At 45.3% G+C, this 23,327-nt stretch overlaps 2 protein-coding genes across 7 annotated transcripts in view; one reads left to right on the top strand and one right to left on the bottom strand.

The window, feature by feature from the left end:
• The window catches only part of MIEF2 (mitochondrial elongation factor 2), an 18,488-nt gene extending 5,307 nt beyond the window's left edge, over positions 1 to 13,181 (top strand). For 2 of the 4 annotated variants that reach the window (XM_073361802.1, XM_073361801.1), the window contains exons 3-4: positions 1,090 to 1,270; positions 3,305 to 5,825. In XM_073361802.1, coding sequence (XP_073217903.1) covers positions 1,090 to 1,270; positions 3,305 to 4,374 — 1,251 coding nt within the window. In that variant the 3' untranslated portion in view covers positions 4,375 to 5,825. Of the gene's footprint in view, positions 1 to 1,089; positions 1,271 to 3,304; positions 5,826 to 7,044; positions 7,423 to 13,036 lie in introns of those variants that run through there. The other 2 variants (XR_012161083.1, XR_012161082.1) reach the window with 2 other exon arrangements.
• On the bottom strand, positions 7,658 to 23,327 carry TOP3A (DNA topoisomerase III alpha). Of its 3 annotated transcripts, none has more exons than XM_073361795.1 (19): positions 22,740 to 23,327; positions 20,638 to 20,697; positions 19,852 to 19,925; positions 19,479 to 19,554; positions 18,400 to 18,508; positions 17,222 to 17,365; positions 16,544 to 16,714; positions 16,137 to 16,237; positions 15,891 to 15,965; positions 15,679 to 15,761; positions 15,326 to 15,533; positions 14,253 to 14,438; positions 13,189 to 13,318; positions 12,562 to 12,675; positions 12,315 to 12,480; positions 11,747 to 11,890; positions 11,225 to 11,347; positions 10,220 to 10,944; positions 7,658 to 8,789 (listed from the first exon to the last, which is right to left on the bottom strand). In XM_073361795.1, exons 1-19 carry the CDS (start codon positions 22,923 to 22,925, stop codon positions 8,605 to 8,607), a joined length of 3,060 nt encoding a protein of 1,019 aa, XP_073217896.1. In that variant the 5' UTR covers positions 22,926 to 23,327; the 3' UTR covers positions 7,658 to 8,604. The 3 variants fall into 3 exon arrangements, with proteins under 3 accessions (XP_073217896.1, XP_073217898.1, XP_073217897.1); XM_073361797.1 differs by having other exon boundaries at positions 14,253 to 14,378; XM_073361796.1 differs by lacking the exon at positions 20,638 to 20,697.

Genomic DNA, 23,327 nt, shown 5'->3' with positions numbered 1-23,327 from the left:
GGATACATATTTTGCATTTAAAATTAAGTGATGTATTAAACAAAAGAAGTATTAACTGTAGTTAGTGACTTGAACTGATTATTTCTGGCCACTGCATCCTTCAAGATTTTAGGTCCTCACACCTAGTTTTCATCCATAGATTGAAGCTCTCCTGGTTTTTCAGCTCCAGTTGGTGTCTCATCTTTGAATGAACTAATCATTGAACTGAACTAATTGAATAAACTGAAATAAAGAAAATATTTTCTCTGAGTCTGTAGAAGAGGCTACTGCTGTCAAAAGTGGTTTAGCACTTCATCAAACTCTGGCTCTAGGCCAGAGACTTCCATCAGTGCAGTGAATTGACCTTTTTTAAAACTTGGCAGCAAATATGTACTGCTTAATATTATTTATGGTGTTTAATTTAAATGATCATAAGAAGTTTAGGCCTTAACATAGGTTGCCAATTTCAAATTTAGTTTTAAATTGATTTATTTTAAAAAAATCATCCTTGTTTTCATTTAAACTAAGGAAAATCTGATTTTTTTTAATCCATTTTTTTAATCCACTCTGATTGAGAATAAGGAGCGAGGATTCAAAGGGAGAGGAAAGACTGTGCTGTATCTACATGTTCACCGCCGACAGAAGCGCTCTCTGATTTGTCTAGCGTCTCTGTTCGTCTGGTGTGGAAATTCTAATGTCTTATAGTTAGACTAAGACACAGCAAATCCCCTGTAACATTCACAAGTGGGAAGAACAGCTGAGCTCTGAAACAAGCCCATCAGTCTACACAACCCATTAATCTATGATACATGTCCTCATGTTACCCTCTGCATGTCTAGACATGCTCCCTCTGCATCCGGTGTGGGGCAGTGTTCGGGGGGCTGCATTGCTGCTTGCCGTCCATACTCTTTGTTCTGTAGTGCTGGCAGCTGAGAGTAGTTCATGGGCAGTAAAAACTTGCATGAAAACTAAATAAAACTGTTCTAGAGCAATCCACTTCTGGACGGATGGATGCTTTGGCAGCAGAGCTGGGGTGAGTCCGTCGGAGATGACCACTGGTAAGAGCAGTGACGCAGCTGTGAACCTTCATTCTTGCATTTGCTCCCACAGCTGATAGACCGAGCCACCAGCTCGCCCGACGAGGACGATGCTAAGGCAGAGCAGAAGTCCATCGAGGAGAGCTGGCAAGATCTGAGCTTGATTAAGGCGGTGCCAAAGCCTCCAAAGAAGCAAAGCCGGGCAGATCTTAGCAAGTCTCCGCTGTCCCCATCTGCGACCCTTCCTGCCCAAGGTCAGGATCAATGCTGCGTCTCCTTACTGCTGCGTCTCAAGTTGCAGTGGGGGAGGTTCAAGTTGCAGTGGGGGAGGTTTAGATTGGATATTAGGAAAAACTTTTTCACTAAGAGGGTGGTGAAACACTGGAATGCGTTACCTAGGGAGGTGGTAGAATCTCCTTCCTTAGAGGTTTTTAAGGTCAGGCTTGACAAAGCCCTGGCTGGGATGATTTAACTGGGAATTGGTCCTGCTTCGAGCAGGGGGTTGGACTAGATGACCTTCTGGGGTCCCTTCCAACCCTGATATTCTATGATTCTTACTCCTAGTGTCCAAGTTCTAGACAGGGTTAAAACACCTGTCCTAGGTGTTCACTGCATGTTGTTGCCATTAGGCAACCTCTTGTTTTCGTACTGATTGTTGTTCCCTAAGTCATACTACACGACCATACGAGAACTCCTCCATCCTCTGGCTCCTGGGGAACTCATCCTGTCTCCTGTCATGGACCAGTCCTTGCCTACCCTTTTCGGCTAGCCACGCTGACTCGTCTCCATGGGCTTCTTGTTTGGCATCGGGGTGTTACACCAGTGATTAATTTGGCCCAGTGTGTTCCACACAGCTGGCTGACTAGTGGGTGGCGGATGGCACAGTTCACAGCTGGTTCCACATCACTTTAGCAGGGGAGAGATGGTTACATTCACTCCTGAGTCTCCTTGCCATCTAGACCAGATGGGGCGTATTTTAATCCAGAAATGAGAAAGCTGGCCAGATTGTGGGAGGCTGGTCTAGACTGCTTGGAGCATCAGCCAGGTAGTCGGTGTAGATACTAAGATACTCTGAGGCATCAAGCGAATGGTGGTCATGGAATGTGGAGCTCTTCTCATCTAGGTGCCTGTTCAAAGCCAGCCCATCTGGCAGTGATTGCAAGTCACTGCTTCTGTGTTGTCATTGGCTTCCATAAATTACTTATTCATAGAATATCAGGGTTGGAAGGGACTTCAGGAGGTCATCTAGTCCAACCCCCTGCTTAAAGCAGGGGCAGTCCCCAATTTTTGCCCTAGATGGCTCCTTGAAGGATTGAACTCACAACCCTGGGTTTAGCAGGCCAATGCTCAAACCACTGAGCTATCCCTCACTCACTTGTAGTATTGTAGCCTGGAGAAGCCCAGTCACAGACCAGGTCCCCATTGTGCTAGGTGCTGTACGAACACAGAACTGACAGTGACTGCCCCCAAGAGCTTTTGTGGTGGTTTTATCCAAGTTTGTAATGGGGTGTGCCTGAATCAAAGCCACCAGGGTAGAGAGCCCCCATTGTGGAACTTGAGGGGACATCTGTGCTGTGATAAAAGACCCATGGGCCAACTGACCCAGGCTCCTGGGACTATAAAATTGCAGGGTAGAGGTTCGGGCTCAGAGACCGTCCTCCCTCTGGGGGTCCCAGAGCCCAGGCTCCGGGCCGAGCCCAAGTGTCTACACTGCAATTCTGTAGCCCCGTAGCGTGAGCCCGAGTCAGCCTGGCCCGAGTCAGCCTGGCCCAAGCCAGCTGCATGTCTCTTACGGCAGGCAGACGTACCCTGAGTCTCTAAAGGACCAGATTGAGTCAGGAGACCTGGGTCTCATTTCCAGCTTTGGCACTGAATCGATGACCCAGGGCAAGTCACGAAGTCTTTCCTACTGTGGCTTTTCAGTCTGACATAGGAGGGTAATCCCTGTCCCGGCATGGTCGTAGGGCTTAGTTGTGATCTTTGAGTGAAAGGTGCTGTGTAACTGCAGAGCATTCACTGGTACTTTGCTGGCAGTCTCAGCTGAGAGGCCAAGGATTGGATGACCCTGGATATCAAGCTAAAGCCTTGATGATCCTTCCAGGTCAGGAATGAGATGTGTCGGATGCAGCTGGCATGGGGGAAGCTGGCACTGCCCTTGCTCATGCTGTTGCTGTTCTGAGTACAGATTTGGTCTCCAGCTCCGATGATGGTGATCATTATTTTTTGTACTTACAGTGCCCCCTCTGGAAGCATTGACTCTCTAATACATCTCTTTATTCCCTTCCCAGCTGCTGAGCCTCATGGCCATCCCACCTCCCCGGAGACTCCCCAAGAAGAATCCAGGACTCTGCTTTGTCTCACGTTCCAGGAGAAACTCCTCTCTTACTACAGAAACCATGTCACCATCCCAGAGACGGACGTGGCCCTGGGTAAGCAGCTGGCAAAGGACATCTGCATTGAACTGCAGAGCTTCCTGCAAAACAAGTGCCCAGAACTGCCCTTCGGCAGCATGTTCCTCAGTGGTTCCCTCTGCGACGACCTCCAGGTTGTTGCTGCTGACCATGTCTGCTTCATGCTGCCCTTGGTATTTGAAACCACGCTCTGGAGCCTCATTCCAGGCGAGGACACCATTGTACAAGACCCCCAGTTCTGGATGATCAGGCGGACTGACCTGGAGTACTTCCCTCGCGGGAGCAGCCCTTGGGACAGATTCATAGTAGGCGGGTACCTCTCCTCCAACGTGCTCAATGAGGTGCTTCATAAAATGCTGGTGGCCTCCGTCAACTGGCCTGCCATAGGCAGCATGTTGGAGTGCCTCATCAGACCCGTGGTGGCTTCTGAGGAGCTGAAGTTGGAGGTTACACATTACGAGACCCAGCTGAACATAACCCTCTGCCCAGTGACAGAAGCTGGGGATAAGGTTCTTCTTGCCATGCCTCCAAAAGGACTCGTGGGAAACCTCTGGCGACAAACCTTTTATAGGTCTGAGGTCTCCAAGCTTAAAGATCTGGATGCTGCAGACTCTGGAGCCAGGCGGTGCTGCCTCAAAATCCTAAAAGGCGTCTGTAAAAACCATCCCTTCTTGAGCAAACTGACTGGCAGCCACCTGACTCATGTCCTTCTCCACCTGAGTGAAGCTGAATCAGACTGGGCAGAGGAAGCCCTGGCTGCGAGGTTCCAGCACGTGCTCGAATCGTTGGTTGGCTACCTGGAGACAGGCTTCCTCCCCTGCTATTTCAACAGTCAGATTAACTTGTTCTGCGAGCTGCTGGAAGAGGAGATAGATGAGATGGGGTATGCACTCTACAGTGCTGTATCTCAGCCAGACCTCTTGTTGCAGGAATGTGTCGATAAATGAATTGTGAGCCTGGGAGATCCTGATTGTAGGTCTTTTGTGCTTCTCTGCATCCACTTCTCCAAGATGAGTGGATTGCAAAGCTTCTCACTTCCTAGTCGCTACCAGGTGAAATCCTTGCACTTAGTGAACGAAGTATTCACTTTTTCGACACAAGGTGCCTGAGTAAAGGGATGGGAAATGGGATCTGGAGCCCAGCACCACCAGGTCTCGCCACTTCCAATCCAGCCCATGGCTGTAGTCTCAAGAAGTCAGGTACCATCTATTGAGTGGTGAGGCCTGGGTGAAGTGAGTTTGGTCTCCCTCCAGTTCCTAGTGAACTAGTGTCCCTACCAAACTGCCATCACAGTTGGCACGATGAGGCCCAGGACTGAATGGGCCTGGAAACTGAACTGAATTACCCCTTGTTCCTGGAGATAGGCCCTGCAGACCAAGGCGAACCTTACACTGCCACTGCTTGTCCTGTACCTTGGCTGTGTATAAACTGGACTTGTCTTCAGGGCTCTCAGTCCAGCCCCTTTCACGAGCACAAGATTCACTCTTAAAGAGCCAGGCTCTCAACTTCTTGGGGGGCGGTGTTGGAACCTGGTATGTATTTGCAAACCCAGGATGTTGGCAGCATGAAGGGACAGGCCTGAGGAGAGAATCAGTATCAACTGATCATGCACCACAGGATATTGCCATAGCCAGTCAGCTCCCATCTGCTTTTTCCTGACGCACTTTCAGTGTTACGAGTGCAGCTGCCCCACAGGACAAGCTAAATCTAACCGGTGTTGCTCATTCCGTTAACGTGAGCTCCAATAATAGGGGTTCAGGACGCGATTGTGAGTCTTTTTATGTTTTCACTCTCCCTCCTTATGCACTTTTTGCTACAAACTTCAGCGGGAGCTCCACAGCGGGATTAAGGGTGGTGATGATTGAGGGAGAGAGATGGGTCCTACAGGGTTGTTTCCACAAAGCCTTTCGGTATAGATGGAACTAAGTGATCCTGAATCTTGCTACAACTGGACACACACAAGATGGTAGCCTGGCTGCAAGTTAGGACAATGCTGTAGCTACTGCTGTCGTCCCCAAGTTCCCCTCTGCTTTAAAAATGAATCATGTTGACAGTCCCCACTCCAGCTTTTCAGATTCAACTGTTTTTATGCATATGTTGCTGCTATCTAGCAATCCTGCCCCTTCTAGGTCACCAGTAAGACTCCGCTTACCCCAGAAAGGGGCAGGATGGAGACGATGCTTTAAGCAGAAGGCTTCCTGTTAGCAAGAGCTGAAGTGGTTTTGTTTGTCTTCCTGTTAAGAAGGAGTTGGTTTTGTAGTGCTGCTCACAGATTTACTTTGGTACCAGCTCTATTTCAAATACTAAAAATACATTTTCTGACTGTTCTCGTGAATTAAGAACCATGCCTGTTTTGCACACTATGGGTAGAAAATAAACCTGCAGCCTTTTAATGTGAGTATCTACTGGTGTTTAGTTTTCTCTGCAGAGATGGTATTTTGTGTTTTGTGGGGGGGGAGAATAATCTATTTCTCAATGCACTGTGATTTCCTCTAATCTGAAGACTACTTGATCTGTAGGCACTAAACCATGTTAGTGACGAGAATAAAACCTCACTGCAGAATGGGTGTCTTGTGTTGGATAACAGCATTGGCTCTGCCTATCTGGGTACTTATGGCCCTCGCTACCAGAGGATGACTCCCTGCTGCTTTAAAGATAGTACAACTCTATCACTCTCCCCCAGCCCCTTCACAGATTTCACCCTGAGGGGAGATTTCACTCAGGAAACGGCAGTTTGAGTTGAGGGACTCAGGCCTTTAATTCTACTTCATGATGAGCTGTAGCGTAAAAGGCATTTCTTGCTGCCTTAGTTTTCCTGGAGAACAAGATTCCTGTACTTGCTACTAGGGTTTCAAAACGGTCTGCGCTCGCTCTTACGTTCCCTTTAGCTGAATGCGTGTATAGTGCTCTGACAATTGAAGTACTTGGCTGGCCAAATGGGGACACTGTCTTTAAACCACACTTTGTGTTGTGCGGTGAAACTGATAAGAGATCATGCTGAGCGTGTTTTAGCTGTGTGGCAATAAGCAGCAGAGGCTTGCTTCTGTGGGTGAATAGGCTGCAGCCAGCTTACTGCTACCGTAGTTATAACAGTGCTGACTAAAGTTCTGCTACAGTGTTCAGCCAGCTCAACGCTTGCCCTACAAAGCCTCTTTTAATCCTTTGATTTTAGCCAGCAGGTCGGGGATGTATTTTTAGGCCACAGCTGCTCCTAACAGTAGGAGTGAGGGACAGAGAAGTAAAATGGAATGTTACATGGTATTTCTGTTGACCTTCCTTTGTATTTTGCCCTGATCCCAGGAGAATTACTGCAAAGTTGTCTGAAGGTGGGGAAGTTGCTATAATTCAGTTTGAGGAAGGACACTTCCCCTGCCCTCATTCCCAAGCATTTTAAAATGGGACTGGCTCTCTGAGGATGAACTCCATGGGTTTCAGTAGAGTTACTCCCCAGTTCCTGGGTGAGCATAATGCAACCAGGTCTACCTATAACTGATCAGATCAGCTTCTCTGACTCAAGTCATGTCTAGCAAGTATTTTTGCTTTTTTCCTTCCTGTCTGCTGAACCTTCTGCCTCTACTCTGTACTAACAAAGGGATTCCTGTTTTCTGTATTTCTAGAGCTTCATTTGCAGTGCCTGCTAAGGAAAGGGAAATCAAGGCTCTCTTCTAAACAGATCCACTAGCTACCAGAGGGGGTAGAGGGAGTCTTCAGAGGTACAGGCAAGCTGCATGTTGAATGCCAAAGGACTTTATACATCACAGCAGAAAAAGGCATATAAACCTCCTACTTTCCTGAGCAATATCAAGTCAACTCTTGTTTTGCAGGTGATAACATACAGACTAATAAACTTAACACCTTTTAACAGTTTGGAGAAAGGAAGAAAGAATAGTTTGACTCAGAATCCCCTTTCATTCAACTTTCAACTGCTTGTAAATGTCATTTTGTTTAATGCTTTAGACTGTGGAAAACACAATAAAGCAGCCAGCAGGGAACAAGATCAGGCTTTTTTCCTTTTGTAGATCACTTCTAAATAAAGCTCCCTGGATTTACTGCCCAGCAAGTGGCCACATTGTTCCTGTGAATAGCTGAGGTGGGGAGTGGTGGAAACAGCTGCTTTTAGGAAGAGAGTTTTCAGCTGAGCCTACGGTCAACTTATTTAGGCAAGAGGCAGTAAGGAGGGGGGAGATAGTGACACCATTCCTGGGCATAATTTAAAACACAGAGCTTAAGTAAAATAAAGAGTTCTCCTTTTTATTAAAAGGCACATCAATCTGACCAAAACAATTTGCATTAGCTAGCAGCTTCATTAAGTTCCCTTGCTCACAGTGTCCAAGGAGTAGCTGGATTCTAAATTCAGTATCAGCCTACATGAAGGTTCTCAGGTTCAAGCACTTGCACTAAGCTCCCTCTCCAGGGCAAGGGATTGAGGCTTTACTTTCTCTGCTGTTAATTCTCCTTTGGAGGTGAGAGTCAGGGGTGTAAGGAAATACTGACTGACTAACCCTAAGCTGGAAGGGTAACTTAAAATATCAAATCCCACCCTGTGAAAAGCAAGAAACTGTTTCACAACCATCAACAGAGATGGTTTCCTGGACAGCATCATCCCTAACTGCTCCCTGGTCTGCAAACAAACCACACCAGCTGCTCCAGCAGTGTGTGTAAAAGGTTTCCTCCCAATTCCTTCAGTGCTACTCCTTTTAGCCCCCCACTATTTCCTAGACAGAAGGGCCTTGGAGAATAGTGGCTGTGGAGAGATTTGGGGTTTGCAGCTCTGGGAAAAGCCTCTCTTGCTCCCCAGCAACCAGCTGTATTTTTGTCCAAAGCATTATCTGAGAAGGGACCTAGTCTTTTGGGTTTCTAAACACGCTGCCTGTGTTTACAAAATAGCCCACAGAATACTAGACCAAGGAATGGCAGCAGTAGTTGAGTCTCCTTTAGAAGATAGCCCAGTGTCTGAATAAGTAAGAATGAAACTTCCCAAGGCATAGTGGAGTGTGCTGGTCACCACCAAGAGCAGACCTGCTTTAGCCACATTTCCAGGAAGTGGTTTGAACACAAGCCCCAGAGACATTCTACTTTTAAAATCCACTGCATCTCTACAGCCAGCCACTCCTGGAGCAGTTCAGGACTGGCTTTTTCAGCGTTTCCTACAAGAGCATCCCATCTACTGTCCTTCCTCAGTGGTTCTGAGGACATGTCTTCCTGGTGTGACCAAGCTGGTGGCAAATGCCACAGGTCCGTTGTCTCTTGGGAGTAGGTCCTTTTTCAGAAGAGAGATTACTTGGTCTTTTAGCTTTGCTTCCTGACCCTCTTAAGTGCCCGTCGCTCCTGAATTGGTTTGAAGAGAAGGCTCCAGCAGTTCCTACAGAGAGAGAGAGAGACAGACAGTTGGTTCTAAGCAGTTTAACATCATGTGAGCCACAGAAATAGGGGAAGAATGCCAAGTCCAGGTGCAGGGGACATGGCCAGGGAATTTGGGTCCATTTAAATGTTTTATTAATCCCACTACTCAAAAGTGTTCAAGAAATTAAAGATGCTTCTGTCCTGTTTGGATTTATATGCTCTCGGGCAGCATCTTGCAGCTCTGGGCTAGTGCACGAGATCAAAATGGGAAGCTACCTCAGTAATTAGTTTAAACTATACAAAGTCCAAACTGTAAACAGCAAAAATAATACAGTCGACTTGACTTCAGCTAATTTCACTTTTCCCCCCTAAGTTTGCTTAAAAAAAATTGGATATTTAAGGGTCACATTAAATACTTGAGTCCCTTTTAAAAAAAAAAACTTTCTGTACCTACTATAAGTGAAATGAGTTGTACAAACATCTTTTTTCAGCTCCTCCTACTTTGTAATTTGCCAGCACTCCAGGAATAGTCACTTTCACCATTCCCCCCCATACGGTCAGTTTCTCTGTTGCTGAAGAGACCATTAAGAATAAAAGGGAACCGGGAAAAAAACGCTTCCTTTTAAAAAAAATAAAAAAGGAATAAAAGGATTCCAGATAGGATTTAAAGTTTTAAAAATAGCCAACTGTATCCCTTTAATATTTGATTCCCTCAGTTGTCCCTCTGAGGAAGGTTTGATGCTGCCCTACCTGGCAGTTTTAGCTCTTCCCATTAAGTAGAAATACAAGAGGGAGGATGATCCACATTTAAAGAAGCTTAAACAGAGGTGGTGGGATGAAGTGCAGCTCCAGTGCCAGCAGAGGGCACAGAAGCTCCAAATTGATGCCCACTCCCCTTTTCAAGTTCTCATCCACTCAGAAACAGATTTCCTGAAAACAGGTATTTCCAGCTGGCAGCACATTCCCCAACCTATGAAGGTTAGGAAAGGTCAAGAGCTCTGTGCCTTGAACTGTGCCTTTGAACTGAATACCTACGCAGCTTACCACAGCCAGCCGTGAGAAGTCCCGTTACCTGAATAAATCTGTTCCGGGCTAAATTGTATCGGGGTACCTGTCACATACCCTGCTCTAGCTCAGTCAAAGGGACAGCAATTTAAGACAGAATTCTGAGTTTCCTTATTGTTACAAAGAACCAGGTAAGATTTTTAGACTAAATGGACAGTTCTTTAAAGGACAAATCTAATGCATTTCAGACGAGTTACCTTACAGCAGCCCGAGTCCCTCTGCCAAGTTCTGTAGCTCTGCAGTCCTTTTCCTGTTTTTATCTGAAGTTTTTGAAGAATGTGCCTGAGGGGTGCCCAATATCTCCCTTCAGTTCAGCTTTAACACACAGCCCCCAGCCATTACATCCCACCCAAACCCCAACTCCGAGCACAAGCCCATCCTCACCTGGGGCCACATTTTCATCCACCCACTGGAAGAAGCCGCACTGCTGCTCTCTCGGCTTTGGGCAGGTGTGGAACTGACGCCCTTTATTGGGTCCCTCCTTTTGGACTGTGCGTGTGATAGCCGGCTGATCGCACTTGCACATCGTGCCACTGCCCCCTCCTCCCAAGTCAAAACCATTGCTTCCATAGCGGCCCAGACCTCTTCCTCCTCCAAGGCTCCTGAAGCTTCCTGGAGGCCTTTCACCCAAGGAATCGGGGGGTGCAGCAAAGCTCCTGTGGGTTACGCTGTTTCCATCATCTGATTGTTGATCGGCCCAGAGGAAGAAGTTGCAGCTGCCGGCACTGCATTTATAGAACTGCCTGCCCTGGTTGGGCCCTTCTTTACGCACCGTGAGCAATGCTGCCTCCTCCCTACAGTTGCACACCACTGCATTGTTCTCAGCAGCAGCAGGAGCTGGATGACTAGCAGCTCTGGGTGCCCTTGGTACACCAGGGTTTGTGGTAGGCCTCATGTGACCATTCTCATAGCTGGCCATGCGGTTAAGGGACTGGTTGACTTGTAGGTAGTTAGCTGGCCGGTTGACTGACTGTACCGGTCTGGATGGTCCTTGTAAATATTTCAGGTCCAAGATCTCTCTCAACATCTCATCGCAACCTCCAATACAGCCAACAAATTCCAGTGGCAGCAGGGGTGGAACGCTACCTCGCTTGAACTTAAATTTCAGCCTAAATGAAAAAATCCGTATCTCAGATCAGAGTTCTCCCCCTCTTGATTCTCAAGGTTCCAGCAAAGACATGGAGGTCCCACCATGCTTATTCTATTCTACCTGCCCTCCTGGCCTGGTGCTGCACCCATCATTCTTCCAGTCTAGGAGGAATGGACTGCACTGCTTTGGAGGCCAGTCAATGTTGCTTTTAAAGCGACCATAGCCAGATGAATCATCCTCCTCAGACCATCACGGGACAGGACAGTTGTGTGCGTCTGTATGTAACGAATGATACTCACCTATGAACCGGATGGGGTTTACACACAGCGCAAACACTGTCATCCTTGCTGACTTCCAGCACAGATTCAGGAAACCACACAGCTGCTTTACAGTTAGGATAGTTCATGCAGCCCAGATAAAAGCTGTGGAGGAGTAAAGGGTTAGTATGAGGAAGAAGAATAATCAAGAGAACTCATCAGCCATTCCACCTGCAGCTACACACCTTATGGGACAAGGATCAGCAACCCACTGTTAAAGATAAGCATAAATAGGCTGTTTTATAAAAACTATCATGTGCTTCCAGAATTGCGGCTCAACTGGGTATGCACAGCTCTTACCGTTCATGGCATCTGAACTTTGGCCTTATGCCCAGGGCCCTGGAGGCACAGGGCAGTGGCATAACCACACCCCTTGTCATTGTAGTTCAGATGCCCTGTGAGGGGGAGAAGGGCTGGGTGAGTGCTCTACCCTACACTGAGCTACAAGGGAGCCACACAACATCAACACACCGAGCTGTCGTCAGCTTAACAGAGATCACTGACCCGCCATTCTTCTTGCTCTTCAGGACCATGTCACTGTTGCACTGTGGACATTTCCGAATGGAAACGGGCATTGCTGGGTAGATCTCCTCTTGCTGCTCAAGTGCCCTTACTTCTCCGAAATACTGAGATAAAGCCTGATCCAACCTGGAAAGAACCACACACAGTCGCATTGGTTCCCTCTGCCAGGAGCATTTACATTTGCTCCCATTTTCCATACGACGGAGATGGTGGGCGAGTAGCTGCTCCTGCAGCTGGGCTCTAGCGAACTTCACAGTAAGTCCATTTAGGAACGTCATGAGGACAAAAATGCGTCCATTTCAGTCATGGTGTGGGTGCAACTCCAGAGGTCAGCACAGACTGGCACCTTCCGACACCAGCTCCAAAGCTGCCCACCAGGCACACAGCATCAGCATTCAGACTCCATGCCTCCTCTTGGAAACACCTATGCACATCATGGAAATAAGCTCTGACGTGATCAGAGCCCCAGACATGAAGCTAAGTCCTCTACTTTCCTGGCTCCTGTTCTGGGAGACTGCAGAGACAAAGCGTGGGGTTTCCTGATACTCACTTGTTGGCTTTGGCCACGGCTTCAGTGAAGACTTTCTGGTACTTCTCAATCTGCTGCCTCAGCACCACAAATTTGTCCTTCTTCCCCTCACAAATCAGCTTCAGATCAGCCTCCAGCTCAGCACGAAGGTCAGGTTTTGACATCTCGTAGCCCATGGAATCGTAGCCTGAGGAACGATACCTTGCTTTAAGTGAAAGGAAGGGATAGCAAAGGCATTTGCCCTCCTAATTACAATCAACATCCTTACCTTCTACCAGCCCCATGCCCAGGTGCCCCGGAAGGAACCTCTGATCTGGAGTAAGCCCCACGTACATCCGTGACTTGATGGTCTCGATGTGCTCGGCGTGAGTGGCATCAGTCCCTGAAAGTCATTGTGCAGTCATTTAATAGCTGGCATGAACAAACCATCGGGGCTCTACAAGCTGATATTTACTAATGTAGTGACTTGGGATGCTAAATACAGGCGCAAATTTATCACAATGGGCAAGTGCAGGCCCATGCTGCCCTCAACCCCCACTGACTCCAATGCCAATTGTAAGGGAGCCTGGGAGGGCACAACTGGGCCCTAAACAGACTGAGATGGGAAGTAAAGTTGTATCTCCAGTGAGCTAAACTGCAATCTGCAGAGTCCTATATAGACTCCAGACTTGGCCTTTAGATCTTCCCCCTTCCATTACTTTGGGAATGCAAGTGTCCACACAATGTCTTTTATCTTGTATCAGCTGTATTTAGAGAATTCTCCACCTGGTGGAAGAGAGAGACCATTACAGCTACAGATTTAACAGAGGACCACGAAAGAGGGAAGAGGTATACCAACTCCATTCTGCTAAAGACAGCATGAGGTCACACAGTCCCATATGATGCAGATACTGACCGATGCCATGTTTCTCCATGAGTGAAATGAGATCAGCTTCCGTGAGGAGTTGTGGTGGGCTGGTCTCCCCATCCACCATCTCGACTGTGGTGGGCTGAAAGCGAGACCCTCTCTCATACACTGGGAGAACCTGAAGGACAGAGAGAAGTACAAACTCCAATGAAACAACCTTCTGCAACATTTGTTTAATAGAATTTAAAAATCCAAAGCAGGCGTGGGTCTAGGGGTACTGCATTGTACTGTTCTGCAGGAGGCTCATGTCTCATTCCCTGGGGAACACAGACAGGAGCCTGTTCACCAGCTTTTAGATTCATAACTGCTACCAATTCCAAGGCTGGACTCTGTCTTAAAGAGATACCACACAAATCCAAAGAGTTTGAGGGTGAGAGTTTGCTTGCTTTCCCCTACATCCTTAAGCATTCAGCCATACAACTGTTCTGCTCTGAAACATCAGTAACCAAATTTATCCTTAGACCCTGAAGCACAGACTGCTCACTTAAAGAATTAGAACGGAGACATTCCTCTCTCAACAACCTTGTCTTCCCAACGAACTGGTCAAGCACAGCCACTTGGTTATACTGCTGTTCAACTTTCTTAACAGCTTTTACTCCAGATTTTGAGCGCAGCATGCTCAACGTCTGGGAAGAAAAAGTGGGCCCAGCATTGTTCAACAGTGACCTCTTTTGGCAAGTGACGGGAAAGCACCAAGTTTGCAAAAAAACAAACAATCAGGTCCTCATGCAGAATGCAGACCCGTGACACGGTCCCTTCCTCAGGAGGTCAAATGAGGGAGGGGGAAGGGAATTGAGCAATCAAAACTGCCAAAATGAGCTGCAGGTCTTCAGGTGAGAGATGAACCTCAGGGTAGAACAACAATTGGAACAAGGGAGTTCTCAATGGAAGTTCTGCAGGTAATCTGACAGCAGAATTTGGCCCTTAAGCGTTTACACATCAGCATGGAGCCAAGGCAAGCTAAACTACTGAGTAACATTAAACCCAGTTGCATCTTGTAATGACCCCTCCCCAATTTACCATCTCCCATACACTTTGATCAAGATGGTTACCTTGTCACTCCACTTCTCATAAGGATAGACATCCAGATAGTTTCTGGCCAGGATCATTAGTCCATGAGCAACAAATCGCTCATTAGCAATGTCAATCTCCACAGTTGTTTCTTGTCCCTTGGCATCCTGAGAGCAGCAAGCCAAAAAGTGACGCACAATGAATTCATACAGTCGCTGTTCATTCCCCTAAGACCGCACATGAAGAGAAGAGGGTCAGGAGTCTTCTCCAAATAAAGGACACCACACTCACACAAATATAGGTTTAAGAGCCCTCTTTCAGAACACAAGTCCCTTGGGACCAGAAGTGAAGACATCAAGAGGAATCCAGTAGAAGTGCAGATCAGAGCAAGAGATTAAGAGTCAAGAGACGTGGATTCTATTCCTAGCTATACCACTAACCTTGTTAGGCAAGTCATTTAGCCTCTGTGCTTTCGTTTTCCCACCCATAAAATACACCTAATAGGTACTTGTACACCTCTGTTAAGAATGAAGATCTTTCCATGAAAGGGACCTTAGTGTTATAATAATTACTCCCCCCCCCCCCGCCCCGACACAAAGCATAACTTTAAAACATCACTTGCTTCAGGTTGTCAAGTGGTTTAGGTCCCTATGCCTTTTTTAAAAAAAAGTGTCTATAAGGAAAAGGTCCAGTATGCACTGAAAGCAGCATCTCCTCTGTGTTGGGACTAATGAGGAAATGTAACTAGGGGCAGTGAACAGTTTTAGGATAAGCAAAGAGAACCTCCACTGAAAATCTGATGTGGACTTCAAAAGTCAAAGCTTGGAAGTGGGTACGAGGTGTATATTTCCAGCTTCGATTTTCTATAGCACCTAGTATTTTCCAGCCAGGTTTCTGTGCAGAAACATTTATGATCAGCACAGCATATTTTAGAAAGGCTCTTTCAAGAGATAAACCCACTTTTGAAGATATGGAAAGTCTAATTCAATTTGCTAATATATGCACAGCAAGCCCCTGTCTGTTATAATCACCATGATACCCAGTCACTGATAAGGTGCATTGTCGATAGCAGAAATCGTGCTAGTGACTCAACTCCGCTCTGTGTTAGACTCACCTGCAGGTTACATGTATATTTAGTGGGGTGAATGGGAGGGTGAGCCTGATCAGATTTGGTCCCATTCCGAGGGGTTGGCCCACCCCGGTCTAGAATCCCCTGTGCAAAGGCTCCCCAGTTGGGGTCTTGGGTCTGCTGTTGCACCAAAGAGGTGAGGTTTAGGTCTTTGGGGAAAATGTTGGTCTCAGTTCGGGGATAGCTTATGTACCTTAGAGACAAAAAGAAAAACGAATAACCACACTGGATGCTAACCAGTCACCGTTCCTCTTGTGGGCTTGTCCCATTTTTGATTAAAGGTCTGCTATTCTGTAAAAGGTATTTAATTCCAGCACATCCAGGTCTGGAATTCTTACCCTTGAGTGTAGAGCTTTTCTGCTATTTTCATGGTTTCTTTGGCATTTATTTTTAGCTTGCGGGAAGCCAGCTTCTCGAGTTCCTGTGTCATAAAGAGACAGAGAAGAATGGGAATATTTGCCGCACAAACCTGAACAGTCACTAAAACTCATTTTCAATGCTCCTTTTAAAAAAAAAAAAAATCTTTTTAGCATCATCATATCAAACATACCACAGTGTCTAGTGCCAGGGGCCTCCATTTGCTCTTCGGTTTGCTCCCAATCTCGACAACAGTGGCCACCGGATCCTAAGCACAGAGCACGCAGAAAGGAAAATCAAACTGAGGTGTCTATATGGAGTGCTGTTCAAAGGTTCCCATGAGGCATCAGCTGCTGTCTAAGGCTTTTGCCAACCAGAAGGAAAGAGGTAGAAATGCTTGTTTGATGCTGGACCCTATATGTTTGACAAGGTTTCCTACCTCCATACACATGTGGTAGAGGACAAGGCATGCTGTGTGGTTAAAGAGTCGGTTCCTCTTCCAGTTGAAGTCTACCATGCTGTCCTCATGTTCATGGGCCACTGCATTGAAAAGGAGGTCACTACATCAGAGAGATGGTACAAAGTAAGACTGCACTGGCTAGACAGGTAAGGAAAGAGGGCCACAGAAAACTTGCATATTTTTGGGAAACCTTCCAAACTGCTGAATGACCACGGCAAGGGAAGGGGGAAAAAAAGAAAAATCACACATCTGTAGCAATGTTTGTGTATTACACAAAAGCATCTCCCTCATTCATGTTTTTCAGTAAAGCTGTGTTTCGTTTCCTTTTCAAAAGCGCTGAACCCTGTCAGACACTGAGAGCACTGCACTATTGTCCCAGAACATACCTTTAATTTTATAGAAGGCCTCGGGAACAAAGGCCTGGATGGCTTTAAATCTTTCTACCACAAATCCCAGAGTTGGGAACTGACAGCTACCATAGCTGATCAACTGCTCAGCTAAAACGTCGGGGAAGAGCTTCTGGAGCCTCAAGGTCTGGAATCTGGTGAAGGCAGCACCTGGAAGAAAACAAAAAAGGGATTTTAAAGTTGGGATAATAATTTTAAAAAGTAATCACACTACCTGCAAGTTTGGTTTCTGTTACTCAACTAACACAAAATGCAGAGGCCCAGCAAGTGTTACATAAATAGTTAAGAACCTAACAGCTCCTTCAAAGAGCAACTATTTTATTGGAAACAACTGAGTGAAGGCATGATCCATTTGCAAATTTCTGTCTCATGTCACAGGGATATGCAAACGGATGATTTTGAACCACTATCACCTGCTGTGCTTTGGAAGAATAAACAATGAGAGGTTGATGCCTGCTCTTTATCCTGGAACTAACACGATAATCCTAGAGGAGTTTAGATACTTTAAGCCCTCCACTTTGTTGAGCTATATATTGATAGCAAGGCAATGAACGCTCCCGGAAATCAATTACCTGCCAGGGCAATTTTACAGAATCCCTTAAAGGAGAGATTTAGAGAGCAGCAAACACTTAGCTACTGCCCACCCTAGCTTCGTACCTATCCTAAGGTCCAGCTCCTGTCTGACATCCACAGCATCACTAATGTTCTGATCAGGTTGGACGAGGTTCTCGCAGGCTCCTCTTATGGCACGAGGAGTGATCTCGGAAAAGCGGGCTCGGAACACCTGAAGGCTTGGCTTCACTGTCAACCAGAAAGAGGGATCAAACATGATTTTCAACCCAATGGCAGAGACTGAATACTTAGTGATTTCCTTTAAAACTATCGGTAGTAGAACCAGAACCAGTTTAAGCTTTCAAAGTAATGCCATTCAAGTTAGACGACATATATAGGCTGATCTGGAATCCAAAAATAAAGTCCTTTGTAGACCATTGAAGCTTTATAATGTCCTAGTAAGTTTCACTGATTTCACTCTTGTAAATCTAGTAAAAAAAACAACAAAAAACCACACACATCTAGTAAGTGTGGGCCATTTTTATATCTTTGCCGTCAAAAGGATCCAGATGATGGTTTCCAATGACACCCTTCTGCACTCACAAGTGCAGTCTGCAGCTTCCAAAACTGGCCTAGAGTTATAACATAAATGGAAAAATGCTTACAAGGCCTCTAGCAGTGAGAGAGAGGGAGAAGCTCATTTACTTCTTTGGAGAGAGCAGAACCTAAGTTACTCCTGCTGGTCATCTTAATGTGACTACATTCACACTCCCCGTCTCATCTCTTTACATCATCTGGGAAGTGAACAGGCCCAGTGACAATTAAGCAAGCCTAGATGGAATTTCACTGTATGGGTAGAAAGATGTATTTACAATACAGCTGAGAAAATTCTGTGTTCACTTCTGATACCCACCAGTACCACAGAGAGCCAAGACGAGCTTTTACACCTTGACTGCAAGTTCTGTCCAACTTAAACTGTATATTTTGGCTATGACAGCAATAAATGTGTTGGACAAAAAACCCTCACTAACGTTAACCCTGTCCATACCAGTTGTGCTGCCTCCACCCACCAAGATGCCATTAAAATCAATGGACTGTAAATGTAGCCCGGTTGCTGGTGATGTGTTACATTAACACATCCCTGGTACAGTCAACACCACAGCCAGTGCATTCTACTTGGATCTACTGCAAACATTCAGCAGCAGCCTTTGGAGTTACATTACTGAACAAGGTATGTTTTTAGTCAGCATTTCAAAGAATGAAACAGTAAGTCCTCCACCCACCAGCTTTGCAAACATGGATTATTTCAAAACCAATGTTCTCTCCTTCTCGATCGCAGTCGGTCCAGATCACCAGAGCCTGGCACTGCTGGGCTTCTCGTTCTAGGGTTTTCTGAGATGAGAGAATGGCACAGCATGAGACACAGCAGGTCACTTATCATGCCATCTAATTTAGTCCAGGAGTGACTCACCAACAGCAACGTCAACAGTCTAACTTGATCTTGAAATGGAATGCATATCCATAGCGACAAATTTATTATAGTGAATTGTTCTGATTTTCCATTTTATTACATGCAACATATCCCATTCCTCCAGGTACATCGCAGAGTAATGCTACTGTATTTTATTTTAACCTTACTGACTGCAGAGATGTATGTGCACACGAGACCACCATTTGTGTGCTTTTTCCTCTCTGTTGTGCATATAGCTGAAATTAACTGCATTGGCTGCTCTGCAGATTTTCAGCTAAAATATAATTTTATTCATACAAAACACATCAGAAAGAGTAGGACCTCATTAATTTTCCCTAAGCTAATTAGGGGAGCGTTCAGGTATTGTACTAATTTCTTGGTTGTAAATGGGTGCTGGAGTAACATTGTATGAGAGAAGCTCCACATGGCCATTTATGAGAACAAGATTTGTATCTCACGAGGTTAGTAAGTGAGCAAACAGGTTTTGATGACTATAGTAAATACTCATTTATCTGCATCCATTTTATTCAGAAATAGTCATTATCTAAATCTGGATTGTGTCCCTTAATAAGTTTTATTAAACACAGGACTTTCCAATGTAATCTAGATGGAACTGGGGCCATTAATACCTTGATTCCTACAGAGTGGATTCTACTTTAAATAAATCAGTCCTTTGACCTGACTGACTAATTGTGCTTAGGCTAGGAAACTAAGTTCAAAGGCAGACAGCATGTATAGACTGAAGAATGTGAGTGAAAATATTTATGTTGGCTACAGTCCCAGAGAGCTAAAGGTTATGGACAGAGGTCCAGTCCTCTCTCTGTCTGCATCAATATTTGTGAAACATGTCACTAATATTTGAGTATCAGGTAGCCTTTTACAAGCACATACCTTAATATCCACAAAGTTTTCAGGGCAGTATTTCTCAATTTCAGCTTCAAAGAGTACAAGTGGGTTGCAGCTATGCCTGGGGAAGAGATGATAAACAGCACGACTTAACGTACAAAATAAATCAAAATATTCACAAGAGATTACCTGGTAATTTCTGTCTCTTATTGGTGTACTGATGAAGTGCCAGAATGGTGGTTACAGTGGCAGTATTACTATCCTTATCACTGGTACACATACACATTAGCCAGTTCATTAATTGTCATAAATTACGTTCCACAGGCTGACCTTGAAAGGCTCATTGCACTGCACATCTCAGCATAAAAAAAGATGACAAGCATCATGTCACCAGCTCTCTCAGATCAGTGGTACTAACCATTTGCGAAATGGCATCTTAAAGTCATGAGCCAGTAAATGTCCCGAAACAGAGGTCATCGCCACAGTAACATTCTGTAGGAAACGGATCAAGACAATTAGTTTCTAACAGTTGCTTCTGTTTTGCTAAAGCCTGCTTATGTTGGTGTCCAGGAGCTCCAGACACATCACTTTCATTTGATAGATCAGACACATCAGTTTCTAGTCAATTATATCTGCCTTGCTTCTACTGACATAATAGTTTTCCCTTCCAGCCACAGCTGAGCATTGTTCACACATTATCATATATATAATCCTGGAATTCTGAATATATGAGTGATCAGACGGAAAATGCCTCCTTGACTTAATAGCATGTATGCAGAGCTTTTCATCGGTGGATATCAGAATGCTATTTTACAGATGGGAAAACCAGGGCAAAGAGATGTAAAGTGCCTTCAGGCCACACTGGAGATCAGTGGCAGAGCCAGACATAGAAGTCAGATCTCCTGACTCTTAGACCAGGCCCTTAACCACTGAACCTTACTATATCTGTAGGAGATAAAGACAGCACAACACTAATAGTGGGAAAGACATTTCCCCTACATGTTCAAATGAAAACTTGAGATCTCAGTTTCACAGTAATTTGGTCATTCTTCATATACACATTCCTTGCACAGATATTTCCATTACTGAATACATAATTCTGTCCCATTTTGGTTAATGTTTTCATTAGATAATCAATCAGCATTTTGTGTTTCCCTAAACCAGAAGGGTTATAGAGCGTTATGAAGAAAAGATGGAACCCTACCTGGCCAAACATATGATAGTCATATTCATAGATCTTGTTGAATTTGGAAAACCCTTCTCTCTAGGCAAAAAATGGAAAAGATGTTTAAAAAATTGCTCCCCCACAAAAAAAAACCAACGACCCAAATCAACGTTCACAAACAACAGTTATAGCAGAAACCATGGAAATACGTGGCAAATGAAAAACAGGCTGCTGGTGTTCAGGTGTGCAATCATTTTTCAGTGACTTAAATAAGATCTAGAGGAAAGGCAGGCTGGATGGAAAGGATACCGGCCATTTATAGAAACATTTGACACTTAATGGTGCTTTACAGCGTCAGAGCACTGTACAACACCCTTGAGAGATATGTAAGATTGAAAACAGGTGCAAGGAGATTGTATTGAACAAGTCGCTCAGTTAGCCAGTGGCACAGCTGAGATTTAACTCTTTGGATGAAGACTGAAAAATATTCCAAGTTCCCAATGAACTGTCAGCCTACAAAAACGACACATAATTTAGCACACACTGTTCCGAGTGTATCCTCCACTTATCAAGGTTTGTAGAGGCTTCTAGATTGGGCCCAAACATTTCACATTATCTTCTTTGGAAGCATGTCGTTATCTAGATTGAGTCAGACCATCAATTCTCAAGTAATCAATTTTTTTTTTACTTCTATTATATCTTTCAACCTAGGATCTGCCTGCACTTTTATAAACATTAAGCCTCCCAGCACCCTGCCACAAGGATATTAGACCTATTTTACATAAGGGTAGATTGAGGTACTGAGAGGTTACGTGAATTGACCATTGTCACATAACAATGGCTTCCTTGACCACGGGATGCTGTTCCGGGAAGAAGGACTGCTAAGCAGAGATGGGATCCATCTATCAAGGAAAGGGAAGAGCATATTTGGATACAGACTGGCTAACCTAGCAAGGAGGGCTCTAAACTAAGTTCGACAGAGGCAGATGACAAAAGGCCATAGGTAAGTCAAAAACATGGAGACCTGGGAAGAGGGTCGGATCTGGCGGGAGCATGGGCTGTTATAGCAGGGATGAGGGAGAGACAAGAGAACATACAGGGGAAATCAAATCAGTATCTTAGATATCTGTATGTTAATATGAGAAGTGTGGGGAATAAGCAGGAAATTGAAATGCCAGTTAATAAACACAACGATGACATAGCTGGCATCACAGAGGTGGGATAATGCGCATGACTGGAATATTGGTATAGAGGGGTATAGCTTGCTCAGGAAGGGGACAAAGGAAGGTGTTGCCTTATATCAATGGCAGAGCAGGAACAGAACATTGAGGTCTCTGCTCTAACCATTAAATCATATTCACTGCGTTAAAAACTTAAGCCACTGGAATTTGATAAGCAATAACAGCATTGCAAGAAGCAGCATTTTTGACCTGCTAAACCAATTGCATTAAATGGCAGAAGATGCCCGTGGCTGTTTCAGGTTCTAATATTTCTCACATATTCAACAGACTACAAGTTAGGAATGACAGCAGAAAATTCACCAAGGCAGTACCTCACTGCAAACAGACAAGACACAGTCCATTTTTCTGTGCGTCGGGAAACCAAGATTAGGACTAAAGAACAGAATTCCAACATTGCTTCTGTCACAAGGGGAAATGAGTCTGGTGTTGTCAGCCTCATCTTGTCCAATATGCATTTGTCCACCTCACCTAACCTGGCACAGTTCATCTTCAGTAGGAATCTGTTTGGGAAAGGCCAGAGACTGGAATAGCACAAGCTAGTAGAGCTCTGCAGAGTGGCCCCCGGTTCTAACAAAACAGGGTGCTGCAGGTCAGGGCTGATTTAAATTGGCACTAAAATGAGGATGCAGCTTGCATATTTCCTGGCTTTAATGGGAGCTCAGGCAGACAATGCAAGCCTGATCACATAAAAATAATATCAGCTTTAAATAGTCTCAGTAGTCCTATTTAGACTCTATAGGGCAGCCCCACTACATTATATCTATTTTAAGACAAAATGAATTAACCCAGAAACAACTGAATGATTGGCAAGTACCACCTAACAAGTTGTTTATGTAGCTGGAGAAACAAAGCCCAATTAGAAAGTGACCCAAAAAGAAACCGTTGCTTTTACTCTCTTACCCGCCTCATTCTGCTATTGGAGAGAATATCTGCAATTCCTCTGGCAGCATCATTTTTCTCTGCCACACAAAGGACCTTCTGAATCTTTCGGAATGTCATATCCTCTGCAGCCTGGGAGAAGAGACTCCAGGACTGAGACAACAACCTGACCCCACAGCGGGCAAAAAGCCTGGCCTGAAAGTTCATTTTGAGAGCTGAGGGCAGCTCCCAACTTGCCAAGACATGTTGCCGTTTCCTCACACTGCTGCCACTTTCCCGCAATCAGATACCCAACAGGTATCAGTAAAAGTCTTAGGTAAGGATGCCACCTCCAGGAGGCGAGCAACCACTCTAAAGGACCCCGGCGTGATTTTGATGGGGCAGAAATTAGAGACCCTCAAGCTTCCTCACTGATGTCTGCCGGCAACTCACTGTAAATTCCACCTCACGTGTTTTTAAAACTTAAAGCAGATGCTAACTCAGCATGTATATCTGAGCTACAAGAGATTTCCAGTCCCCTCCCCAAAAACAATGCAGTATTTACCCCATCACCCATGTCCTTTCCCCACTAGACTCAACCTCCTGAACCCTCCCCCTCTCAGCCCAATG

Source organism: Lepidochelys kempii, chromosome 10, assembly GCF_965140265.1.
Source record: "Lepidochelys kempii isolate rLepKem1 chromosome 10, rLepKem1.hap2, whole genome shotgun sequence".
NCBI classification, from domain to species: domain Eukaryota; kingdom Metazoa; phylum Chordata; order Testudines; family Cheloniidae; genus Lepidochelys; species Lepidochelys kempii.
This window is presented reverse-complemented; position numbering and strand designations above follow the sequence as displayed.

Bases quoted from the DNA above. Each gene is read 5' to 3' on its own strand.
- TOP3A (XM_073361795.1), bottom strand. From the start codon at position 22,925: ATGAACTTTCAGGCCAGGCTTTTTGCCCGCTGTGGGGTCAGGTTGTTG. The intron at 17,366-18,399 runs GTGGGTGGAGGA...TCTGGTTGACAG, and splicing joins AATCCATGTTTGCAAAGCTG to TGAAGCCAAGCCTTCAGGTG. The intron at 15,762-15,890 runs GTATGTTTGATA...TTTATGACACAG, and splicing joins CCCTGGCACTAGACACTGTG to GAACTCGAGAAGCTGGCTTC.